The sequence below is a fragment of the Octopus bimaculoides genome, chromosome 14, assembly GCF_046866305.1.
Source record: "Octopus bimaculoides isolate indiv1 chromosome 14, ASM4686630v1, whole genome shotgun sequence".
Classification (NCBI taxonomy): Eukaryota; Metazoa; Mollusca; class Cephalopoda; order Octopoda; family Octopodidae; genus Octopus; species Octopus bimaculoides.
Genome location: NC_142941.1, coordinates 1637809 through 1662736, shown reverse-complemented (window position 1 = coordinate 1662736; position 24928 = coordinate 1637809). Strand labels below are relative to the sequence as shown.

The window sequence follows — 24928 nt, the reverse complement described above, 5'->3', positions numbered from 1 at the left end:
CTGTCTCTCACTCTCTAACTCTCTTTGCCTTTCACACTCACTTCCTGTTTTCCTTTCCCTTCACATCAAATAAAATTACCGCCCCCCCCCACACACACACGTACACACACATGCACATTCATATAAACACACACATGCTCACTGGGACACAGTAATATGCACATATACATACTGACGTACATATAGACACACATACATGCACACACACACACACACACACACTGGAGAAATGTGATTACAGAGAAAGGAGTTTAAAAAATGAGAAACTCGCTCAAGAAGATAATTCCATTTAATACTGTGTTGTTAGAGAATGTCACCCCTACCACCACCACCACCACCACCACTACATCATCAACAACAACCACACTACAAACACTGCCACCACAACCACGACAGTGACGACTACCACCGCCACCACCACCACCACCACCACCACCACTACCCCTATCCCACAATTACCCTTATTATCTTCCCTATCCCATCCTTTCACCCAAACTCTGCCATTCTACCTTTTCATTTTTCTAAATCACACACTGAACCAGAAAGCAACAGATAAAAATATGTGCTGTGGAGAAGGGTTATTTACCTATCTACCTTTTTATTGGTTTATCTGTCTATCTATCATTCTATCTAATCATCTATCTATCTATCTGGTTATGTATTTATCCATTTCTCATAGAATATATATATATATATATATATATATATATACACACACACACACACACACATACAGACATGCATGCTTATACTTACATATATGCGTATGTATGCACACATGTATGTATGTTTGTATGTATGCATGTATGAGAAAGGGATAGAGGGTGGAGAGGTTGATAGATAAATATAGTTTTATATATATATATTTATATATATACACACATATATATATATATTTACATATATGCATATATATATATACATACACTATTCACATATATGATAATCATGTTTTATGCATATATACATGTGTATGATATGTATATGTACCTTTATGTATATATGCATGTATATATGTATATGTGTATATATATATATATATATATATATATATATTTTTATATGTATATATCCACATACATATACATCCACATACATATATAAATGTGTATATATACGTGTATGTATCTATCAATTTGTGTGGGTGTGTATATATTTATATATAGTAATACATAAATGTGAATCTAAATATTTTCCAACTTTCTCCATGTTGATGTTGTAAAGATAGGAAAATTATATTACTGGTCTCTCTCTCTCTCCTTATATCTTCCTCTCTCTATATCTCTTTGGTACACCCTTGCTTTCTCTCTCTCTCTCTCTCTCTCTCTCTCTCTCTCCCTCCCTCCCTCTCTTTCTCTGTATAACATACACACACACACACGCATGCACACACAAACATACCATACACTCACCCACATCCCTCAGTATTTTCCTCTTTTCTCTCCTCTCCCTCACCCCAAACCCTGATATACACAAATACACACAAACACATGCACATGCACATATACACCTACAAACATAGATACACCCACATCCTCACACATGCACGCATATACACACATGAACATAAACATGGATACACCCACACCCACACATATACACACACATGCACATACATACACACACACAAACAGATACACCCTCACACTTACACAAACAAGCATAGATACACACAAGCACACACAGAAACATAGATGCACATACACACACACAAGCACAGATACGCCCTCACACACAGACACACAGACACACACACACACACACACCAGCTCTATCATTAAAAGAACAATCAGTAATGAAAAAGGAAGAACCACATTGAAACTAGCAAAAGGTAACAAGAACAACAAGAAGAAGAGAAGAAAAAAGAGAAGCAAAAGGTAACAACAACAACAACAACAAGAGAAGGAAGATCAAAACAAGAGAAGAACCTCAACAGAAAAAAAAACAAAACAAAAACATGAATGACAATAGCAACAGCAACAACAACAACAACAACAACAGCTACTACTACTGCTGCTGCTGCTGCTACTAACAACCATATAATCAAAATCACAGGAACCACAGAAGTTCCTCCACCACCCCTTCCACATACATTCAATAACCCCAACCCCACCCACCGCCACCCTCTGTACTAAATCAACCTCAGCATTGTTGCTGTTGTACCTAGGTACATACCGTTTCCTATGTTTCTGATACCTTCAGACTACAACTACCACCACCACCACTACTACCATTACCTACTGCTACTACTACATCCCATACCACTACAACTGCCATTGGTTTCCAGTTTTGGTGCAAGGCCATCAATTTCAACAAGAGGGTGGGTGAGTCGATTACATCGACCCCAGTGCACAACTGGTATTTATTTTATCAACCCTGAAAAGATGAAAAGCAAAGTGAACCCAGGTGGAATTTGAACTCAAAACTCAGTGACAGACAAAATGCTGTTGAACCGTTTGCCCAGCGTGCTAGCAGTTCCTCCGTCTCACCACCTTACCACTCCCGCTAACATTACCACCACTATGATACCGTTTCCATACCATCGCCGTCTCCAACCATCACCTCCCTACTACCACCTATACCACAATCTCATCTTGATTTACTATTCCACCATTGCGCCAGTAATTCTATCTCCACTACAACACTCTCTACAACTGTAGCCTATGCTACTTCTATATACACCACTACCAACACCACATAACACTACCTATACCGCTAAACCGTATACTGTCACAAACACCACTTCTACTTTTGCCAGTACTGCACCCACTGTTGTGGCATCCTCTCTCTGTCAACACCACCACTACAATGCCACCACCATTTCTACTAGTACCAGAACTATAATTCCCTCTCTGAACCACCACCACCACCACTCCCCCCCCCCCACCATCATACCATTATTCTACAGTGCCAGCGACACTTATTGATTTCAAAACTGATAAAATTCGCTGTTTCTTGCTACCATTGCCATTTCAAGCACCTGAGGGTGGGGGTGGGGTGATAGTGTCATATAGGGGTGTGTAATGGTGGTGGTGGTGGTGGTGGCAGTGATGGTAATGATGTTGGTGGTGGTGGTGGGTGAGCCTCAGGTCAGTCCTGGTTGAATAGCCCTGGGATCAAAGGTTTTTCCTTGCAATAGTTATCGCAACAGTTGTCGTAGAGGACAGAACTGTTTTGGGGGAGAATAGTTTTGCAAATACAAATATCCTTAACCAGTGGTTCTCAACCATAAACTGACCCCTTTGATTCCTATTTGACTAATCAGGATTGCCACTTTGCATTGGCAAATTTTTATATTGTTTTGGAAATACTGTATTTTGTTTTGAAGTCGTTGTCTTTAATGTGTCATTGCAATAATAAGAAAAATGAATGATATTTAATCAATGGATTTGCTAGATGTTACTAATATTTTTAGATTGTTAATAAACTGTTGGAATTTATATTAGTAAACAATAATTTCTTGATAGGTTTCCTGTAAGAATATTATGTCAGTAGTTAAAGCTAGACTTATATCTAAGACATTAACTCTGTTTAGATATGTATCCACTGTGATCTTTAAACATAACACTTTGAAAAATATCAATAAACTCCTTCATAAAGAGTATCCATTTTATAGTTATTCATATGTTCGAAAACGGCTAGGCCTTCATCACAATAATGACCAAACTCTTTGGGGTGGAATTTCTACTGTTGTAAATTTAAAATGTTAATACAAAAAATGCTGATTTTCTTCCAGAAATTAGCCAAAAAGTCATTATATCATTGTTAATAAATGTACACTGTTTGGAGTTTGACTGCTCCTTCTAGTGGGTTTGACTGCTCCTTCTAATGGTTTAATCGCTCTTCATCGTACTTAGCTGGATGGCCAGACCGAGGTGCGTCTTTGAGGTTAAAATTTCCATTTTTGAACTTGGCATACCAATCACGAGTGGTTCTTTCAGCTATGGCACCCTCTCCATACACAGCACAAATGTCGCAAGCAGCTTTTGCGGCCTTAGAACCTTGACTAAAAGCAAAAAGAAGGAGGTGTCGAAAATGCTCGTTTTTCTTAACTTGACGTTCCATTTTAATGATCTGAAAATAAACAAAAATTAGCTAAAATTAACTAGAAAGAAAACAAAATAGATTCCAAAATGATTCAAAAATAGTATTCTCAAAAAAAATAGATTCCAAAATTTAAAAGAAACGGCGGGAACTGAGTTGCCAACCCAATATATATATATATATGTATGTATGTATATGTATATATATATATATATATATATATATATATATATATATATATATATATATATGATGAGGCTATATTATACTTACACAGCCACACACAAATGGATAAAGACAGACGGAGGTAAGGCTTGATCAGTTGTATTTGATTTCCTTTGATATTTTTGAAATTCTATAATATTGATTATATTGCTGATTGTTGCAATAAAACTTATTAATTTGGGGAGCAGCTATTAAAGCCAACCACACCGACACTACCACCCCCACCATCATCATCACAATGATGATCATTATCATCATAATCACCATCGTCATCATCACTGTTGTCATCACCATCATCATCACCACCACCACCAAATTTTCCTTTCCTTACTCTGGTGGGGGTGGGGTGGGGTGCAATGAAATGTAATAGCGACCAAGTCCTTGGATCAATTTGGTCAACTTACCCACCCACCTCACCTACCCTACTAAATTTCATCATCATTATTCTTATTAGTAGTAGTGGTAGTAATATTAAGCTGACAGAATCATTTGCATGCTGGACAAAATGCTTAACAGCAATTCGTTCATCTTTACATCCTGAGATCAAATTTGCCTTTCATCCTTTAAAGGGGTCAATAAAATAAGTATCATTTGAACACTGGGGGCCAATGTAATTGACTTACCCCTCTCCCAAACTTGCTGGCTTTGTGCCAAAATTTGAAACCTAGTTATTATTATTATTATTATTATTGAGAGAGCAGTGCATGCCATCAAAGTGACACTGGGTTAAAGTATACAAAGCCCAATCTACCCATCTGATAAGGGTACACCAGGTACATGCATCACAACCACATGTGCGTCACATGGTGATCTCATATCAAGATAAACAGTGCATGACCTTGCAGGTGGGGCCCAGTTACAATTTTCTTCAGGTCAAGTAGCGCATCCCGCTCAAAAGATTCCCAAAGAAGGGTTGTTTAAGGATGATGAATGAAACACCCTTGTGTCCAAGATGAATTATCCAAACTCCAAAGAATTCTTCTCAACACATGGCTATGATGCTCCCCCCACTACTTCTGCTCATGATCAGAGATGCACATATCGTCAGCCACCAAGGGACATGCTCAGCTGGCTAAGGTCAAACAATTGACAAGCAAACCTGTCGTATTGAGCAGAATGTTTGCTGTAACCCATCTTTTTATACAAAGACAAAGCATGTACATGATAACACTTCCAATCGATTAAGATCAGAAGTCATGTGTCAGGTTATTTATTATTATTATTATTATTATTATTATTATTATTATTATTATTATCATCATCATCATCATATATGCTGGTTACAGTGCAACTCTGCACAAAATGTTGTTAGCTGAACTATGATAGGCTTCAGTACAGTCTCTATTTCACCCCAAATTTACTTACATGACTTTGATCCAACCCTTCACTAGGACACAAAAACTCTTGGCTGTGTGTGCTACTTGGGACGATTGAACCCGAGACCTCAACACAAGCGGACCGACAACATTTCTGTTGTTAGTCTGACACAGCTGATCTGAAATTCTCTCCTTCCCATAGATGTTCTCCCATTGGCTGCTCTATGTGTAGGTCACATGACACAGCATGACTATAATTATTGGTCTATGTGCAGGTCATGTGATGTAGCCTCACTGTAATTATGCTACACCAGTCATTAGCGGCAACATTGTACATAATTTGCTACAAATTTAGACATCTTCTTCCGTACCAGCTCATTAGGCAGCTTTTTGATGCTGGTTTCTTTCTTCAGCAAACGCCTCCACCATCACCATCAACACAACCACTGCTACCGCCACCACCATGACCACTGCCACCACTACTACACACTACCTCCACTGCCTCCATCATACCACACATAGAAATGCAAGCGCACACTCAGCTACAGATGGATTTCCATCATGCATATATATATATATATATATCCACACCACCTCCGAACTGGATCCCCACCCTGGCTCTCATCACACCTACAGATCTCCATCACCAAGCACACAGTTGCCTGCACTCAGCCACACACACACACACACACACACACTCACACAGCATGCCATATACACATATATATATATACACTCATACACCCCCACACATTCACCCCTTCTTCCTCCATAGACAACTACACCCCCCCTCCAAACACAAACCTGCCTCACCTACCAACCACCTGTGGTGCTGCTAACCGACAACTACCTCCACCACACCGGGAACTGTATAGGTAGTAATACCAGAAGTGGTGCTGGTGGTGATGTAGAAATTTTGTAGTGTATTGCAGTGTCACTGGTGTCGCTGCAGTGGTGGGGTTGATGGCAGTGCTGTAGCTTGGGTGGTGGTAGCAGGGCTGCATTTGTACGATGCTGGTAGTAGTAGTGGCAGTGGTAGAAGTGGTGGTGGTGGAAACGCTTGTGGTGATGTCTGTAATGCTAGGTAGTAGGAACACTCCATCGGTTGCTACGACGACGAGGGTCCCAGCTGATATGATCAACGGAACAGCTTGCTCATGAAATTTATGTGCAAGTGGCTGAGTACTCCACAGACACGTGTACTCTTAGCGTAGTTCTTAGGGAGATTCAACGTGACACAGAGTGCGACAAGGCTGGCCCTTTGAAATGCAGGTATTACTCATTGTTGCCAGCTGAGTGGAATGGAGCAATAAAGTGTCTTGCTCAAGGACACAACACATCGCTGGGAATTGAACTCACGACCTTATGATCATGAACCAAATGCCCTAACCACTAAGCCTTCTGTAGTATAGAGGTGATAGTAGAGATAGTGGTGATGGTTGTGGTGGTGGCAGAAATGTGTGTGGGTGATGAGATATCTGTAGTGTATAGGTGATGGTATAATGGTGGTGGCAGTGGTAGTAGTGGCGGCGGTGGCGGAAATGCCTGTGGTGATGAGATCTCTGTAGTGTATAGGTGATGGTTGAGATAGTGGTGGTGGTAGTTTCTATAAAGTACACATTGGCATGTGTATCTTACAGCTGGTAGCTTGTAGTGTATGTGTGGGGGGAGTGGGCGTTCACAGCTGGTTGTTTATTGATTTCTCTTAATATTTCCAATAAATCTATAAATTCTTCTACATTCTTCAACAAACACCGATTCTGTGAACCAATAAGGGGACACCTCGACAGGGTAGCTACCCATCATAGAAATTAATACCAAATAACCCTCAAACCACCCCTTCATCTTGCACCCTCAGATGTATGCAAACATAGCTATAAACATTTGTGTGTGTATGTATGTGTGTATATATATATATATATATATATACGCACACACATAGATACACACACATATATGAACTATATATGCATGAATAAATATATGTATATATACACACATATATATATATGCATATATATACATATATGTGAATAGAAAGATAGATACATGTCTGTCAGAATATATATAGAAATAGGGAGATAGATAGATACGCATATATGTATATATACATAACTACAAAATATATATATATATGTATGTATTGGTGGTATGCAATGCATGTACAAATATAGATATGTACATATGTGTGTGTATTGTGTGTATGTATGCACACATAAGTATATGTGTGTACATGTATATTTCTGTGTGTGTGTATGCTTCAGCTTGTGTGTGTGTATTGCAGATTCTGTAGCTGATTCCTTGATATTTAATTCTCCAAATTCCTACCCTAATCTCATCAGGAACAGCTTTACCAAGGTTAATGGAACTTAATAACATCAGTGGAGTCACCAGCACCACCACCACCACCTCTGTCATCACCACCACCACCACCACCACTGTTGTCATCACCTTCATCACCATCATCATCACTGTCGTTGTTGTCATCACCATCATCATCTTCATCATCACCACCATGACAACCACCTCATCAAGCTCATCATCATCATCATCATCATCATTGTCATAGATTCTGTTTTAGAATTAGGCCTTGTGAGTTTTGTATGCAAACCTTTCACTGTTCAGCCACAACTCAGTTCCACTTTGAGAAAAGCCTTTGATCAAAGCCTTTCCAACCATGACACTCCTATCTTTATATATATATATACATATATATCTATTCACCGCTACATTGTCCAATCTGTCTTTCTATTTCAAGACGGTAGAGAGTGATTTGTGTGAGATTTAGTTGCTATTTCTAGCCGACTGTTTGCTCATCTTGACACCTTCTCGTTGCTATGACTCCACAGCAGGAAGTTGCTAGACTTAAAATCTGCAAAGAAGATGTAATTGAAAACCCTAACGAGAGGATTTCATTATTCCTTACTACATCATATTATAACTTTAACTAAAATTAATTGGAGACAATTTGTGTTGGTGTTTGTCCCCCACCACAGCTTGACAACTGGTGCTGGTTTGTTTACATCCCTGTAACTTAGCAGTTTCACAAAAGAGACCGATAGAATAAGTACAACACTTAAAAATAAGCCCTGGGGCTGAATTTGTTCAACTAAACACTTCAAAGTTGTGCCCCAGCATGGCCTCAGTTCAATGACTGAAACAAAAAATAAACAATAATTAGAACTGAGACAACTTTTAATTAGGTGTTTGATTAATCTTAAGCATCGATTTGACATTAATTGACTATAAACTCAGATTTAGCTTTAACATAATAAACTAGGATTTGCTCTCATAAACTAAGTGTTGTTTCCAATTAACATAAAACTAGATTTGTTTTTAATTAACATAAACCAAAATTTGTCTCTAATTATATGAGGATGTTACCCTAATCACCTGTTTGGCTGGGTTCTTTTCGTTTTTTTTTTTTTTGTATTTTAAGCGAGCAGCTGAGCCCTTGATGTTTCCCCTCCACCCACAACTGCAGCGATGTGAGACTAGTAGTAAAACACGTGACATTAGTAAGTAATTTGCATAATTTTTCTGCCATTCAACACAAGTTCGATGAAACCATCAACCAGAGCATTTTCCACCCTCATCGTTGCTCCTCTGGTTTTGTCTTGTGACACACCTCTGCCATCTTAAAAACATATCATTCTCATTATTATTATTAACATCATCATCATCTGCATGAGAAAAGCCAGTCCAGCACTGGGGATCACTCCTTGTAGCATTTACACCTTGTATTGTGAGGTTTTGAGTTCAAACCCTGGTAGTTTTGATTTTGTCTTCCATCTTCCTCAAATGTATAATGTAAGAACCTGCCAAGCCCTGGAGTCCTTTTCCATTAACAGGGACCTCACAGAAAAGCCTGTGCTGTTGTTCCAATATAAGGGATTGACATTATTGTTAAAAAGGAAGATTGTACTAAACATAAATATATATAGACCTACCACATGGTTTCAGGTTCAGTCCCACTGTGTGGCACCTTAGACAAGTATCTTCTACTATAGCCCCGGGCCAACCAAAGTTTGTGAGTAGATTTTGTCGACAGAAACTATAGGAAGCCTGTCATATACATATGTGTGTGTTTGTGTCTGTGCTTGTCGTCCCCCACCACCACCACTACATGACAACCGGTTACATCCCTGTAACTTAGTGGTTCAACAAAAGAGATTGACAAAATAAGTACTGGGTTTTAACAAAAATAAGTTCCAGGATTGATTCATTCTTCCACATCATGCCCCAGCATGGCCACAGTTTAATGACTGAAACAAGTGAAAAGATAAAAGATAAAAGATATACATTTAGATCTGTTCAAATATACTTGGAACACATTTGACCAGTAATAAAAACCATTTTCACTGCAACTTGCTATGGAGAAGATCTTCACTTTGGCTAATAAATGTCAAAACAGCAACAGTCATTTCATGGCACTGTCTGCTAGAATGATGAACGCATTTCAAATGATTTGGTTATTATCTTCATTGTATGTATGGGGGGCAACACCACTTTTGGGTCTGCTGTAGGCAATATATATTTTTTGTGGGAGCAGCAAATTGTATTTTTTGTGGAGCGGCAAATTGAAGGGCTGCCCCTGGCAGCACACAGTCTAGATATACTAGTGGGTCTCATTTGATGATGAGAAGTAGAGTAACATTAGTTAAGCACAAAGCTAAGTCTCCTCACTGAAAAAGAAAGCTAATATCTATTGCCATGCAGTAATAATCTACATTGTAGCTAGGTTCTATAAGCGTCCAATGGTCACATACTGTTTAGTCAGAAATAAGGATGAATGTCTTGATTTTTTTGTCCCAGATTCAGATCAAGGTGTGACATTTTGTTATTAGCAATATCCTATTTTGTTTTTTGTTTTTTTTTCCAATAATTCTTGGTTCACATCATTCTTTGTCTCTCTCTCTCTCTCTCTCTGTATTCTGTAAAATATTTTTTTACTTTATTTTTACCTCTTTTTGAAAATGGCGAAGTGGGATAGAAATAGTTGTTTAGAGCTGAATATAAAACATAGAAGCAAACATTCGAATCCAATTAAAGTTTAGTATTTTGTAGTGAATTTATGGAGAAAAAAAATTTCTTTCAAATGAGGTCAAAGTCTCAAACGCTTCTAAAAGCAACTGGTAGGATAAATTCCAGGCTTAAAAGAAAAATAAGTGCTTGGGTTGGTTCATCTGACTGAAATTCTTCAGGGCAGTGCCCCAGCATGGCTACAGTCCAATGACTGAAACAAGTAAAAGATGAAAAATAAAGCCATTTGTCAGCCAATATTTTTGCTCTTTGAGTTGAAATCACAGCTTGTAATTGACTGTTGGTTGACCAAGACGTGGGTGACCCCCCCTACAATCACTTGTCACCAGGGTCTTACATGTGTTGGAATAAATATTGAACAACACACATGGTGAATTGCTGCTGTTGTTGTTGTTGTTGTTGTTGTGGTTGTTGCTTCTGTTGTTGTTGTTGCTTCTGTTGTTGTTGTTGTTGTTGTAATTGCTATTAAATCCGAATGGCATTAACACTTGGCTTTCTTCTCTCTTCTTCCAGTTACCCACCCGAACACCCAAAAAATAAGTTTGATTCCATCAAAATACACAACCAGCAACTTGTGACCAAACAACTGCAGATGAGGACAAGAGTCAACAACAAACAAATGAACAAATGAACAAACAGCAAACAAACAAACAACTGCTGCTACTGTGAACACTGAAATGACAGGAGAGCACAATACCATTCCACCCTCCCCCAGCCCCCTCTACCCCCTTTCCATCCCCACCCCCTCCATACCCACCTTGCACCAACTAATAACATGGAATTCTTATAACAGACAAAACAATTATTAGATGTAATAATAATAATAATCATAATAATAATTAATTCGTTTTATTGGCCACAAGGGCTAATATCAATTAAAGACATATAAGGACAAAGACAGGACGAAGGATTCAAAAGGTTTTGTCCGAAAAAGTAGGAAAGTTCGTCTAAACAGAGGAAGAAAACGGAGTGATAATGTTGTTGGGTGATGAGTACGTCCTTCTCCCACAGCATTCCCTTACAGCTGTGAATGAGCAGGGAAGGGGACACTGGCTACTTTATCTATACCACCCCCACCTCCACCACCACCTTTGCCATGCACTGTTGAGCAACTCACAACCTCAAGTTCACGCATGCATCAAACATGTAGACAATGATGATGATAGTGATGGTGGTTGTGGTGGTGGTGGTGGTGGTGAGGAGGACGACGACAATGATGTTGGTCAGAGCAACATTATCATTAGATATTTTTTTCTCTCAGCTAAAATGCTGCTAATAACAACAACAACAATAATAATAATAATATTATTAATAAAGAACTTTGGCATAATTGCATCAATATCATTATCAACACCATGAACACCAAGCCAATGAGGACAGCTCTATGTGATTGTTTGATCCACTAGAAATAACAGCCAGGTCTTCCTCAAATGAAACTCCACACACTCTAGAAAAAGGAGTGCACATTAGATGATGTAGTCCTAGATCCTCCCTCACCAAAACAAGAGATATAAATAAATAGAATACGGGATGGTCATGCTTGGAATGCTTTTCACCGTGGGTCAGTTTGATGTTGGAGCTGACCTGGGACTAAATAGAAAGATTAACAATAGCAACAATTCTTTTTAATTTTCAATAATAATAATAATAATAATAATAATAATAATACCCAGGGGCACTATGCAATACCTGCAACTGGATATGAACCTGTGCCTCCAGAAGTGAAAAACACTAGTAACATAAAACAAAAAAAAAATGATTTCAGCCTGGCATGAAGTTCACCACACATCACCTGTAGTGGTTAGAGGATGTCATGAACTTTGGTTGTTTCTCACTAACAGCCAACAGCTAGAAATAGCAGCAAAATCTCTTGACTCGCACTCACACTCTAATATCTTACACATTAAATATGCAACATCTGGAAAAAAAAAAACAAGAGGGGGTGGTCAGAGTTAGAATGTCTTTGCTCATAAGTCTGCTATGTGAAATTTGACCAAAAATTAAACAACAACAACAATTTGATTTCATGTAGTTCTAGATATACTTTATCTGAATAAATGAGTTGGTCATGGCTAGAATGCCTGTAATTACTGGATTGCTTAATCAGACTTGACCTGGGGTGAAACAACAAAAACAAATGACAATAATAATAAAAATAATAAGTTTTTTTCTAATATTGGCACAATGCCACAGCTTCGGATGTAGTGGAAGTCTATGTTGACCCCAAAATATATCTGGTACCTATTTTGTTAACCACAGTAAGGACAGAATATAAAGCCAACCCCAGTGGAATTAATTACAGTTTAACGATTGAGAAGAGATGGCCATGAATGGAATATACTAACAACAATGAGAGATATAGAAAGATATAAAAATAAAAAGAAGAAAGAAAAATATTGCAAAGGATGGTACAACAACGGCAGCAACAACAATAAGAAGAACCAAATAAAATGTGTTGAAGCATATGGCCACCACAACTTGGACTCTTGTATCACAAAAGAAAAACTCAATGTTGTAAATAATACAAAAATAACAAAAACATAACCATGATGATGATGTTGAGGAGAAGGAGGGGGAGGAAGAGGAGGGAGTCACTGGTGGTGATGGTAAGGAAGTGTTGTTGCAAGATTAGAAAGTTTGAAAAGAATTGAGTTATCATCAACACTTGATTAACTGAATAGAAGACAGGATGGTTACAAGTGGATTGTCTTTGACCATAGACATACTGTATCATAGTTGACATGGGAACAACAATAATGGTCAGTACGATCAAATGTATTTATTATGGCAGTTACCTCACATGTAAATTACAGTGGTGGTGGTGGTGGTGGACAGTGAAACAGTGACCCGCCCCCCAACACGTACATTATATAAACATTGCTCATATTTTGAGTTTGAGCAGAATTTTATGATTTGATACTGGCTTCACACACCCTTCCTACTCCTCCTCATCATCATTGTTGACATCATTATCATCATCATCATCATCATTATGAAATCTTATCTATCTTTGATGATGCAACAAAGAACCATCAACTTCACCTACGACCAGACATGCTCACATACATATATACATTTATGTGTATAAGTATATATATACATAATGCGTATGTATATGTGTGAAGATGAAAGAGAAGCAAGCTAACACCTCTACAGGTATTTATAACTTCATAATTTTATCACATCTGCATGTTTGTAGAATATTTATATATGTTGTGTGTGTATATATGTATCTATAAAATACTGAATGTGTTGCGATTAATGCTTTGAGATTAAAACTTAGACATATTTCATATGAGATTTTAATATATGCTAATTATATTCAAATGTATTCACTGTGTGTGTGTGTGTGCGCGTGCAGTTATGTTATGTAAACAAACCCTGCCTGTCAGGTCAAACATATATTATCAGATACTGGGTGACATCTTAATACCTGCTCAGCATCAGCTAAATTGATGTATTTTGTGCATAAGAAGGAAGTTCTCTTTGCTTCTCTCCTTGGTGCATTGAAACCACCATGGAACATTTTTGTGCTCAAAATACATCAATTTATTTGAAGGTGGGGAGTAAGTCAAATGTTTGGTAATAAATGTTTGACCTGACAGCTGGATATTTTGAGATTTCAGCTAACAATGGATCAGCAAGTTTTCTAGAAATGTTAATATATATAAACTCTATATTCCTTATATTGAGTGCATGGCTCTTTAGTATATGTAGCATGTGTGAACCTTTATATGTATGATGGTGTATGTGTTTATGTATACATATATATATATATACATGTATCTATCTACATCTGTCTATATGGGTATATATACATATATATATACATGTATCTATCTACATTTGTCTATATGTGTATATATATATATATATATATATATATATGGGAGAATATACAAAAAATAACAACAGACGAGGACAGGTGGTGTAAATAACAAAAGTATATATTAGTATGACGCTCGGGAATACGGAAAGTCTTTGACGTTTCGAGCTACGCTCTTCAACAGAAAGAATACGGAGACAAGGAGAAAAACACGGAGAAAAAAAATTGAATAGTGTTCAGTCAATGGTCAATCATATATATATATATAAAAGATAAACAAGAGTGAAAAAACTACAGAAGGTTTGGTAAAAGTATATATTTAAATTGTTATGTTATATACAATTTAAATATAAATATATACTTTAACCATGTAACACAAGCCTTCTGTAGTTTTTTCACTCTTGTTTATCTTTTATACATCCAACCACGTGCTTTCACATACCAACTTTCTCACACACACACACACACACACATATATATATATATATATATATATATATATATATATATATAGAGAGAGAGAGAGAGAGAGAGAGAGAGGGAGAGAGAGAGAATTTTTCATCATTATTATTATTATTTGCAAACAGCTTGCAGATACAATTACTCTGCATTCCAGACACTAACAGGCTTAAGGGTCATCAGGAGAGAATGCATGCCATTTCAGGGCTTTTTTCATGAAATGGCATTATTGCACACTGTGCCCCCTCACTGATGGTAATATTTGGTTACTTTGCAACTGTTATGGGGGAAGAACCTTTGGCACGCTGGCAAGTCTTCAGCCACCTCCATGTGTGTATATGTATGTCTGCCAGTCTGTATGTTTGTATACTTTAATGAAATCAATTAAATTCTCTCAGATGTATACAAATTTATATGTATGCATTAAATACAAGTTGATATAGTGCTGTTCTTCCACGTGTACATACTCTGCCATTCTGGGAATCTTATGACATCATAGCAGTCTTCTAGTAATGGTAATTCTTCTTTAATGACACCATCAGAATTTACACTTTCAGAACAGACTGAAATTTCTATTATAGCAAATCACGTTCAAATCAAACTTTTTTTGGAAATCTTAAATACTGAATAATTATGTTGTTCAGTATCAATTATCAATTTGTCCCTACTGAACATTCCATAAAGATGGAACTAATTTGGTCCAAAATCTTTTTATGTTTCTTGTATAGATTAATATATATGCAGCAATTAAATGTTTGTTAAATATGCATCAAGACAAACAAACAGATATCTCTATCTATCTATCCATCTATCTGTCTGTCTGTATCTCTCTTATCTTTCTCTATCTATCCATGTCTGTCTGTCTGTCCGTCATCTTTCTATTCATCTGGCTGTCTGTCTATCTATCTCCCTGCCAGTCTGTTTACATCCAGCATTCACTGTTACCTATCTATCACAGAATGTCTACACACTTGCTCATATAAACCTCCCACCCCCTCACATACAAACAACCATGAATCCGTCGATGCAGAATGGAAATTAGAAGAAAATGGAACGGAAAGGAATAGAAAAAATTCAAAAGTTAGGAAAATGTCTAAAAAAAAATGAAAACCTATTCTATACAGTGTATATTAAATAAGTGACTTGTATATTAAATGCACACATATACATGTGTGTGTGTGTGTGTGTGTGTGTGTGTGTATACATACACATATATAACATATGAATACATGAGTAACTTATATATTAAATGCATATGTATAATGCACATAAAATATATTAATAAATGAATAACTTCTACATTGATGTAAATATATTATACGTAGAATATATATATATATATATATATATATATTAACCTATGAAACTCCTGCTCCACCCCTTCCAGGAAGATAGGGATTTTATGAAATCACCCTGTATTAGTGTTTGTGTGTTCAGTGGAGTGTCAAAGCCAGTTTCTTTCTTGCATTGAACTCACTGGCAGAGCTTTACAATAACCTTGCTATTGACGGGACATCAATATGGTGGGAGATTTGCACTTAAGGTGCAATGAGATGTAACTGTTGCTGCAATGCATTGCTATGCAATCTTCTCACAATTCTGCCAATCAGCTACACAGAATTGCTGCTATGTTTATTGACCCTGAGGAAAATGGAAAACAAAGTCGAACTCATTGGAATTTGAACTTTGAGCATTGAGTGTTGCAACAAATATCTAATGACTCCATCAATTTACCTAAACTTGTGTGTATTAATAAATACAAGTTAATATATGTTAATATATGTTAATATATGCTTATGTTTGTTTTATCTTTAGCTTTTTTCAATCATTAGACTGTGGCCATGCTGGGGCACTGCCTTGAAGAATTTTAGTCAAGTGACTCACCCTTTATTTTATTAATTTATTTTGCTGAACCACTAAGTTACATGAATGCAAACACACCAACACCAGTCATCATGCAGTGGTGGGCAACAAACACGCACACAAATACACACAGACACACACATGCTGGGCTTCTTTCAGTTTCTCTCCACCAAATCCACTTACAAGGCTTTGGTGAGTTTGGTGTTATAGTGATATATTTTTTTATAAATACTAAACTAAATAGGTGCAGGAGTGGCTGAGTGGTAAGTAACTTGCTTACCAACCACATGGTTCCGGGTTCAGTCCCACTGTGTGGCACCTTGGGCAAGTGTCTTCTACTATAGCCTTGGGTCAACTAAAGCCTTGTGAGTGGATTTGGTAGACGGAAACTGAAAGAAGCCCGTCATGTATATATGTATATATATGTGTTTGTCCCCACATCATCGCTTTACAACTTAGCGGTTGGGCAAAAAGAGACCAATAAAATAAGTACTAGGCTTACAAGGAATAACAATGTTCACCGTTACAATAACTAGCTTTTACTGCATTTTTATTGAAGTGTTTGAGGAAATTTGTGTGCTAAGAAAACACACATGAAACCAAGATATTATTTTGTTATATTCAAAACAACATTTAAACTGAAAGGTGGTTTAAACCACATAATTTTCCTAATTATATTTGTGTGATATTATTAGTGTTCAGCTTTATTATATTTTGCCCTTAAAGTCACAATCTACTTAAGCTTTATCATATTTGTAAGTGAGTGTATATGTGTGAATGCTTATATTCCCCTTCAGGTATGTATATGAGCATTCATGTAAGCACACACAGACATACACACACACACACACACGCGTGTATATATATATATATATATATATATATATATGTACACACACACACACACACATATATACTCTCTTTTGCACCTGTCAGGAGGATCAGTATCTGTTCATAACACTTTCCCTAATCATTCTCCTCCATAGCTAAGGGTTCTTCCCACACACCACCCCCACCCACACTCTGCCAATGGGTTACCTCCTCATGTTAATCTCCTGATATTTCAATTGAACATCAGCCATATTAACCACACCAGCCAGGGACAGTTTTAAAATGTTAAGGGAAATGCATCTTTTCTTCTTTGTATTTATATCTAAAAACGAGCTTCATTGCTTTAGGATGTATTTTGGTGTTTTCTAAGTGGTTTGTGTAGTAATAATGATAGTAGTAGTAGTAGTAGTAGTAGTATTTAGGTGTGTTCTACAATGTGTGTGTGTGTTGTGTTAGTGTTTAATATGCATCCAAGAGTGTCTCTATTCATGTCTGTCCAGTGGACGTGTTTAGATGTGTTCTAGAACATAATTATGAATTGTAGCAGCAGTGTTCAGATGCCTTCTACAACATGCATGTCTGCCTGTGTGCTTGTGTGTTTGTTGTGTTCATGTGTGTGCGTGTGTGTGTGTATTGTAGCAACAGTTCTGAGACCCCATAACAGGTGCCCCTTTTTAGGATCCCTGAAATAATTGCAAGTGTTGGAAACTGAAGAAACAAGGAAAGAATAAATTTCGCTTAGTTTACACATACAATGAGGGTCTGTAACGACCAGAAGAAGCAGTACCACATTCCAGATGTGGGGTGGAGGTGGGGGAGTCTTTTTTTTTTTTTGTTATTGAATTTAATAAATAATTCACTGGTGGGAGCATTTGATGGTGGTGGTGGCAGTGGGGTGAGAGAGGGGGTGAGAAAGTGGGGAGGAGGTTGTGTGCAACAGATAGTCAGACAAACTGACACAATGATATATTATATATATATCATCATATATATATATATATGCAGAGGGAGAGAAACAGAAGATTGACAGATAGCGAGAAAGAGAGAGGTAGATAGGTAGACAAACAGACAGACATAGATAGATAGATAGATAGATAGGTTGATGAAGAGTAAGAAACAGAGAGACAGACAGACACACACATCTGCATATATTTGTAATGAGTGTAAAACGAGAAAGAAAAATATGAAGAGAAAGGGTGAGGGGTGGAGAGAGGGGTGGTGCTGTAACCCAGATAACAAAACGGTTCATTACTGTTGTTGTGCTTCAAAGATCTCACAGCAGCACAACCCGTTCTCATCAGCATCAACACCTACACCGTCACCACAAACATCACCGACACCTTCATCAGCAGCAAAGTCATCACCATTATCAAGACCACAACCATCGCCACCACCACCACCACCACCAGCAATGAAACCGAATCCAGAATATAGGTTACTTCTTTATCGATTAAACCACAACAGCAGCAACAACAATTACTACTACTACTACTACTGCTACTGCTGCTGCCACAATAGCAGCCGGCCAAGCAGCCAGCCAGCCTCACATTTTAATGATGAAAAGAGGGGGGGGGGGTGCAGCTGGGCAGAAGGAATGAAAAAGGTGGTTTGAAGAGGTAGGGGGGGAGGAGGAGGAAGACGAAAAGGAAGATGATGGGGAGGCACAGTGAAGAAACCTGTTTAGAAAACAACATCAGGTGCATACATATGTACATACATTATGCAGGCACATATATACGCATACATCAATGCAGGCAAATGCATACATATGTGCACACACAAACACACGCACACATACTCTCACACACGTGTGGTTGTGTGTTTGTACGCATATCTTATATCTATGTATCGTCATCATCACCTTCATCGTCATCATTTAACATGTTTTTCCATGCTGGCATGTGTTGGATGGTTTGACAAGGTCCCAACCCAGCCAACTTGAGTGTGAGAGCTATTACTGCTCCATACTCACACACATACAAATACATATATACATTCACATCCACATATCACCAAACACAAACTTAAATATTCATACATACACATATATTCTTTATATATTTTGCAGTCTATATAAACTGTGTTGTCTCTCAGGAACACCTGTAATATCAATGGAGATGGGTAATGCATGAAGCTCATCACATCACGCAGGCGTGGCTGTGTCGTAAGTAGCTTGCTTATCAACCACATGGTTCTGGGTTCAGTCTCACTACGTGGCACCTTGGGCAAGTATCTTCTACTATAGCCTCAGACCGACCAAAGCATTATGAGTGAATTTGGAACACAGAAACTGAAAGAAGCCTGTCATATATATCATCATCATCGTTTAACGTCCGTTTTCCATGCTGGCATGGGTCGGATGGTTCGACTGGGGTCTGGGAAGCCAGGAGGCTGCACCAGGCTCCAGTCTGGTCTGGTGTGTGTCTGTGTTTGTCCCCCCCACCATCGCTTGACAATGGATGCTGGTGTGTTTACGTCCCCATAACTTAGCGGTTCGGCAAAAGAGACCAATAGAATAACTACTCGGCTTACAAAGAATAAGTCCTGGGGTTGAGTTGTTTGACTAAAGGCGGTGCTCCAGCATGGCCGCAGTCAAATGACTGAAACAAGTAAAAGAATAAAAGAATAAGTACGCAGAAAAAAAATCCTTCATGAGTTTTGGTGTGAATTCTTGAGGCTGTGGGTTTTGTCAACCTGGTGGGTTGACATTCAGAGTTAGTAGGTCGGTCTTTACCAAAATGGACTCTGTGACTAAAACCTGAGGTTCCAATAGATAGAGGGACTTTTAATAAAAGTTAACAAATCTCCATTTTCTGAAACAAATGCCGTCGACCGTTTCAAGTTGGTGTGTCCTGAAGCAAAATTTGTGCCTTGTTTGCTCACGGAAGATCAAAGGCAGTTGTGACTGAATGCATATCGTGAACTGGAAGAGCAGTTAGAGACCGATCCAGACCGATTTTTGAAGGTCCTCACTGGTGACGAAAGCTGGGGCTATGGAATCTGCAGAAGTGGGTTCGGATTTCTCAGTCAAATTTAATGCTTATTTATTCACACTGATTCGAAGTGATCATGCATTGTCTTGTAGTATGGAGGTTTCAATGATGTGATTGCTTATTTTTAGAATGACATTGTAGGGTAGGTGTGAGAGGTTAGATCTGACCAGTTTGAACATAAAACTGGTAGAATATTTGGGTTGAATATAGCTGGATAATGCTAAAGGGTTAAATATTGTCCTGTGTCGTCCCTGATCCAATCACATGTTATTGCCTGACCCCATTTTGGTTGACTAAACCATGAAGCAGGGAGTGGTGGAACTTGTTTGAAACACTCCCTATTTCATGGTTCAGTGGTTACAGGTAGGAAGGTGGAGTTAACGAACTTCAAAAATGATTACTTCAACGAAGAAATCATCCCATGCAGTGTTGCATTGGCGTAATGTAATGAGGAAAGGTATACAGCATAGCACAATACCTGGTGTAGGTGCATGGCCTGGTGGTTAAAGTGTTGTGTTCATAATTATAAGATGAAGGTTTCAGTTCTTGGACTGACTGATGTGCTGTGTTCTTGAGCAAATTACTTCATCTCATGTTGCTCTCCACAGTCACTTTGACACCTGACATGTGGCACACCATCCACCTGTACAGCTCATGTCGATTTGATAGAGGGAGTTAGCTAATGTACAGCACATACATTTGGTCCTTATAAACAGATCATTTGTTCAGGTTGTTGGGTAACCAAAAGATCTTGCACTGTGGATCTGTTTCAAACTGGGTTTTTCTGCAACTGTTTTCTGTTTAGTAGCAGCATTTCGTTTTCAGCCCCTTCTGTTGTTTCTCTTTGCCCAGAGCCACATTGTAGTGTGATGTTGTGTGGTGCCATGAAGTCTATGGTGTAGAAAACATTTCTGTAGATTCATATATTACAGAGATGTCATTTTATAGTGGAAGACCCCGACCAGCTTCTCTAGCCAGGTGTTATGTCACTTTATCCCAAATATGAAGTCAGTGTGAAGGCATGAGGCCTAGGGGTTTAGGTATTTACCTCACAGGCGTGATGTTGGGAGTCAAATTCCCAGCAGTGTGATGCATCCTTGAGCAAGACACTTAATTACATGTTGCTCTAATCCACTCAGTTGGCAAAATGCATTGTACCTGTAATTCAGTGGGGCCAGCCTTGTCCCATTCTGTGTCATGCCAAATCTCCCTGAGAACTACGTTAAGGTTACGGATGTCCATGGAGTGCTCAGCCACTTGCATGTTAATTTCATGAGTGGGCTGTTCCATTGATCGGATCCACTGGAACCGTTGTCGTCCTGACCAACAGAGCGTGGCAGAAACGTGGAGCTAGATTATGGTTAGGAGGCTGAAGCGGTTCAGCTGATGTCCTAGCAGCCCTTGCATCTGGCACCAAGTAAGGAACATTATCAGGGGGAGAGGGACAATGTATGAGCTAGGGCAAACAGTGGGGGTGAGTAAGGAGGGGATGAGGGGAGGGTGATGAAGCGTGCAGACAGACAGGCAAACAGTCAAGAATGATTTCATAAAATACAAACTCATCTGTTAGCATGTGTATTTTATTTCTCAAGGTTATTGTCTAACAGTAATAGACATACACACACACACACACACACATCTATATATATATATATATATATATATATATATATATATATATATATATATATATATAAAACCTGTCTATCTATCTCTTTATCTATTCAACTTCCTATCTACTACTCCTTTACATAAACCATTTCCCATCACTGTTTGCCTCCTTGAAATACACACACACACACACACACACTAACACAGGAACAAATACATCTTTATAATGTACTATTGTCTCTATATATATGTGTGTGTGTGTATATATATATATATATATATATATATATATATATATACATACACATAGATACATACATGTATTTATATATATATATATATATATATATATATATATATGCACATGCAGGAGTGTATATGTGTGTGTGTGTGTGTGTTAATCCATTGTGAGGCTTATTGATTGACATCAAAGCTGTTCTGTATTGTCACTTGAGTTCCTTTCATCAGACAATGGTAACACAATTAGATCCTCCCATACAATATTCTGGAGGCAAGCAACCACCAAAATAGCAGAGCTACCGTTCTAAATGCCTGCCACCATCTCATTTCCTCATCTGCTGATCTCAAGCGGAATCACTACACGCACACACACACACTCTGACATACTGTGTTTCCGGCAACATTGTTCAGAAACTACAAATACCAGTTATAAACTGGGTGTGGGGGTGAAGTTTTGTTGATTTAATTACTTTAATAATAATAATAATCAATCGATACACCTACATTGATCCCCTCTAATCCATTGCACTTCACTCAACTGTTCCCTCCCCCATCAAACACAACTGGATGATTGTCACAACCTCATCACCAGCTTAATGTGATGAATTATAATGGTTTACTTGAGGGTATTTTCAACCCCTGGGGAATCTTACGTGTGAGAGACTCTGACAGTCCATCCAGGGGAAGAATTATTTCTCATCATAGAGTCTCTCTGAAAGACTGGTGTCCTCTCCCGATGAAGAGTAACCTCTCATCACAGTGTATTTCTCAAAGGCCATTGTCTCCTCTCCAAGGGAAGCACTATTTCTCATTACAGTGTCTCTGAGTTAAACACATCATCACATCTCACCTAAATAACGGATTTTGTGTGGTGAACATAACCTCTAAATGACAGTTGTCCTCTCCAGGGGAAGAGTTGTCTCACATGACTGTGTTTTAGGCTTAAACCCATCATTTTATATTGCCTCAATAATAACCAGTTATTGTTGTTGCCCCTCAAACGCCACTGCCACTCTGAGAAATCCTCTGTTGGAGATGTTATTTGAAATGGACTGGTTACCAATCCTTGTGGATTTTAATCTCTCCTCACAATATTTACATAACTGACATTTATTCTGCATCAATTCAGTATGTACAAAAGTCAAAGGGGTCATTTATTATTGTTACACCTGTGAAAGACTTGTGTTCTAGCCAGGGGTATGGAAATGCAGCTGAGCAGCAATGCCTGAAACCTTTCTGTAACTTAGGGGTCATTTATAATATCCTGAGAGACATGAGCAACCTAAAGTGTTAATAACATCACAATGTTCTTGCTCGCTCTTCTAGAAACAACAACCAAATCTTCCTCAGATCATTTTTCTATATAAAAAGGGCACATTGTATAGTGTAGTCCTTGATACACTGTATCTAAGAACAGACAGGATGATCGTAGCAGAAACACTTTTGCTCATAAATCTGCTCAGTCGTGGCTAACCTGGGCCTAAACAACAGCAGCAACTGTAACAATAATGTGTAAGAGACATCAATAGGGATTTTTTTTAAGGGCAACACAATGGCAAAAACTGTAGGGTCCTGTTATTTAGTTATGTCCTATTTATCATTTAAATCTGTGAGTCATTTTTATACCCTTTTATCCACCCTGGGCTGCATCTTCCCTTTTTATCCCTCCTGTGGGGTGGAATCAATAGAAAAAGTAATGGTTAAGAAATGTGTATTTCTTTTCCAATGATTTAGCCAGCATGGTGAAGGGCAGGACCTGTGGTTCCTTTTTCTATTCAGGGTCTCCAGGATGGGTCGGGGGTCTTTGATCCTTTATAGAAACTTCAAAACAGGTATGCATGCAAGGGGGAACATATCCTTAGACCAGAAGCCTAATTCAAATGCTTCCAACAAGGTGAACCCTGCTAAAAGCAATTAAAAATGCCCTTCACCTTAAACTGTTTGGTTTTCTACCAATGCCAAAAGCCAGCAATGGCGTCCATTCATGAAACAGAATGAGAGAATTATTTTTTGTTAGTGCTAGGGAGAAGCTTATTGTTTGGGACCCAGCATATTACTAGTACGAACTCAACTCTAATGTGATTTGAGGGCACAACGTCTTTAGTTTGCCTTGCTGATACAGAAACCATGACCACCACCACCACTACCTCCCGCTCCTCATCTACCGCCGCTGCTGCTGCCACAGATTAGTGGTGTGCCATAGTATACTGGTGTATCACAATAGACTTGTGTCCCATAGTGTGCTTGTGTGCCATGGTGCACTTGTGTGCTGTAGTTTCCTGGTGTGCCATAGTACTCTACTGTGCCACAGTGCAATAGTGCTGTACAAATTTTTTAAAATATAAGTCTTCCTCAAATGCCAATGAATGTTTGATAAAATTAGGAATAATTTGTTGCTTAATAAAATCACATTTATGATAAAAACAAGATAAACAATAGTTTTTTTTTTAAACTTTTTTTCTTGAATTTCTAACTGT

The 24928-nt window shown here is 38.1% G+C and overlaps 2 protein-coding genes across 10 annotated transcripts in view; both read left to right on the top strand.

Moving 5' to 3' along the window:
• Positions 1–12267, top strand: part of LOC106873245 (protocadherin beta-16) — a 128232-nt gene extending 115965 nt beyond the window's left edge. For 3 of the 6 annotated variants that reach the window (XM_014920528.3, XM_014920529.3, XM_014920527.3), the window contains exons 3-4: positions 9025–9103; positions 11142–12267. In XM_014920528.3, the coding sequence (XP_014776014.1) occupies positions 9025–9103; positions 11142–11206 (144 nt within the window). In that variant the 3' untranslated portion in view covers positions 11207–12267. The remainder of the gene's footprint in view (positions 1–9024; positions 9104–11141) is intronic. The other 3 variants (XM_052972927.2, XM_089362136.1, XM_089362135.1) reach the window with 1 other exon arrangement.
• Positions 12268–12351: 84 nt separating this feature from the next.
• The window catches only part of LOC106873243 (protocadherin-18), a 113341-nt gene continuing 100764 nt past the window's right edge, over positions 12352–24928 (top strand). For 2 of the 4 annotated variants that reach the window (XM_014920521.3, XM_014920520.3), the window contains exon 1: positions 12695–13784. In XM_014920521.3, the coding sequence (XP_014776007.1) occupies positions 13754–13784 (31 nt within the window). In that variant the 5' untranslated portion in view covers positions 12695–13753. Of the gene's footprint in view, positions 13785–24928 lie in introns of all 4 variants that reach the window. The other 2 variants (XM_014920515.3, XM_014920519.3) reach the window with 2 other exon arrangements.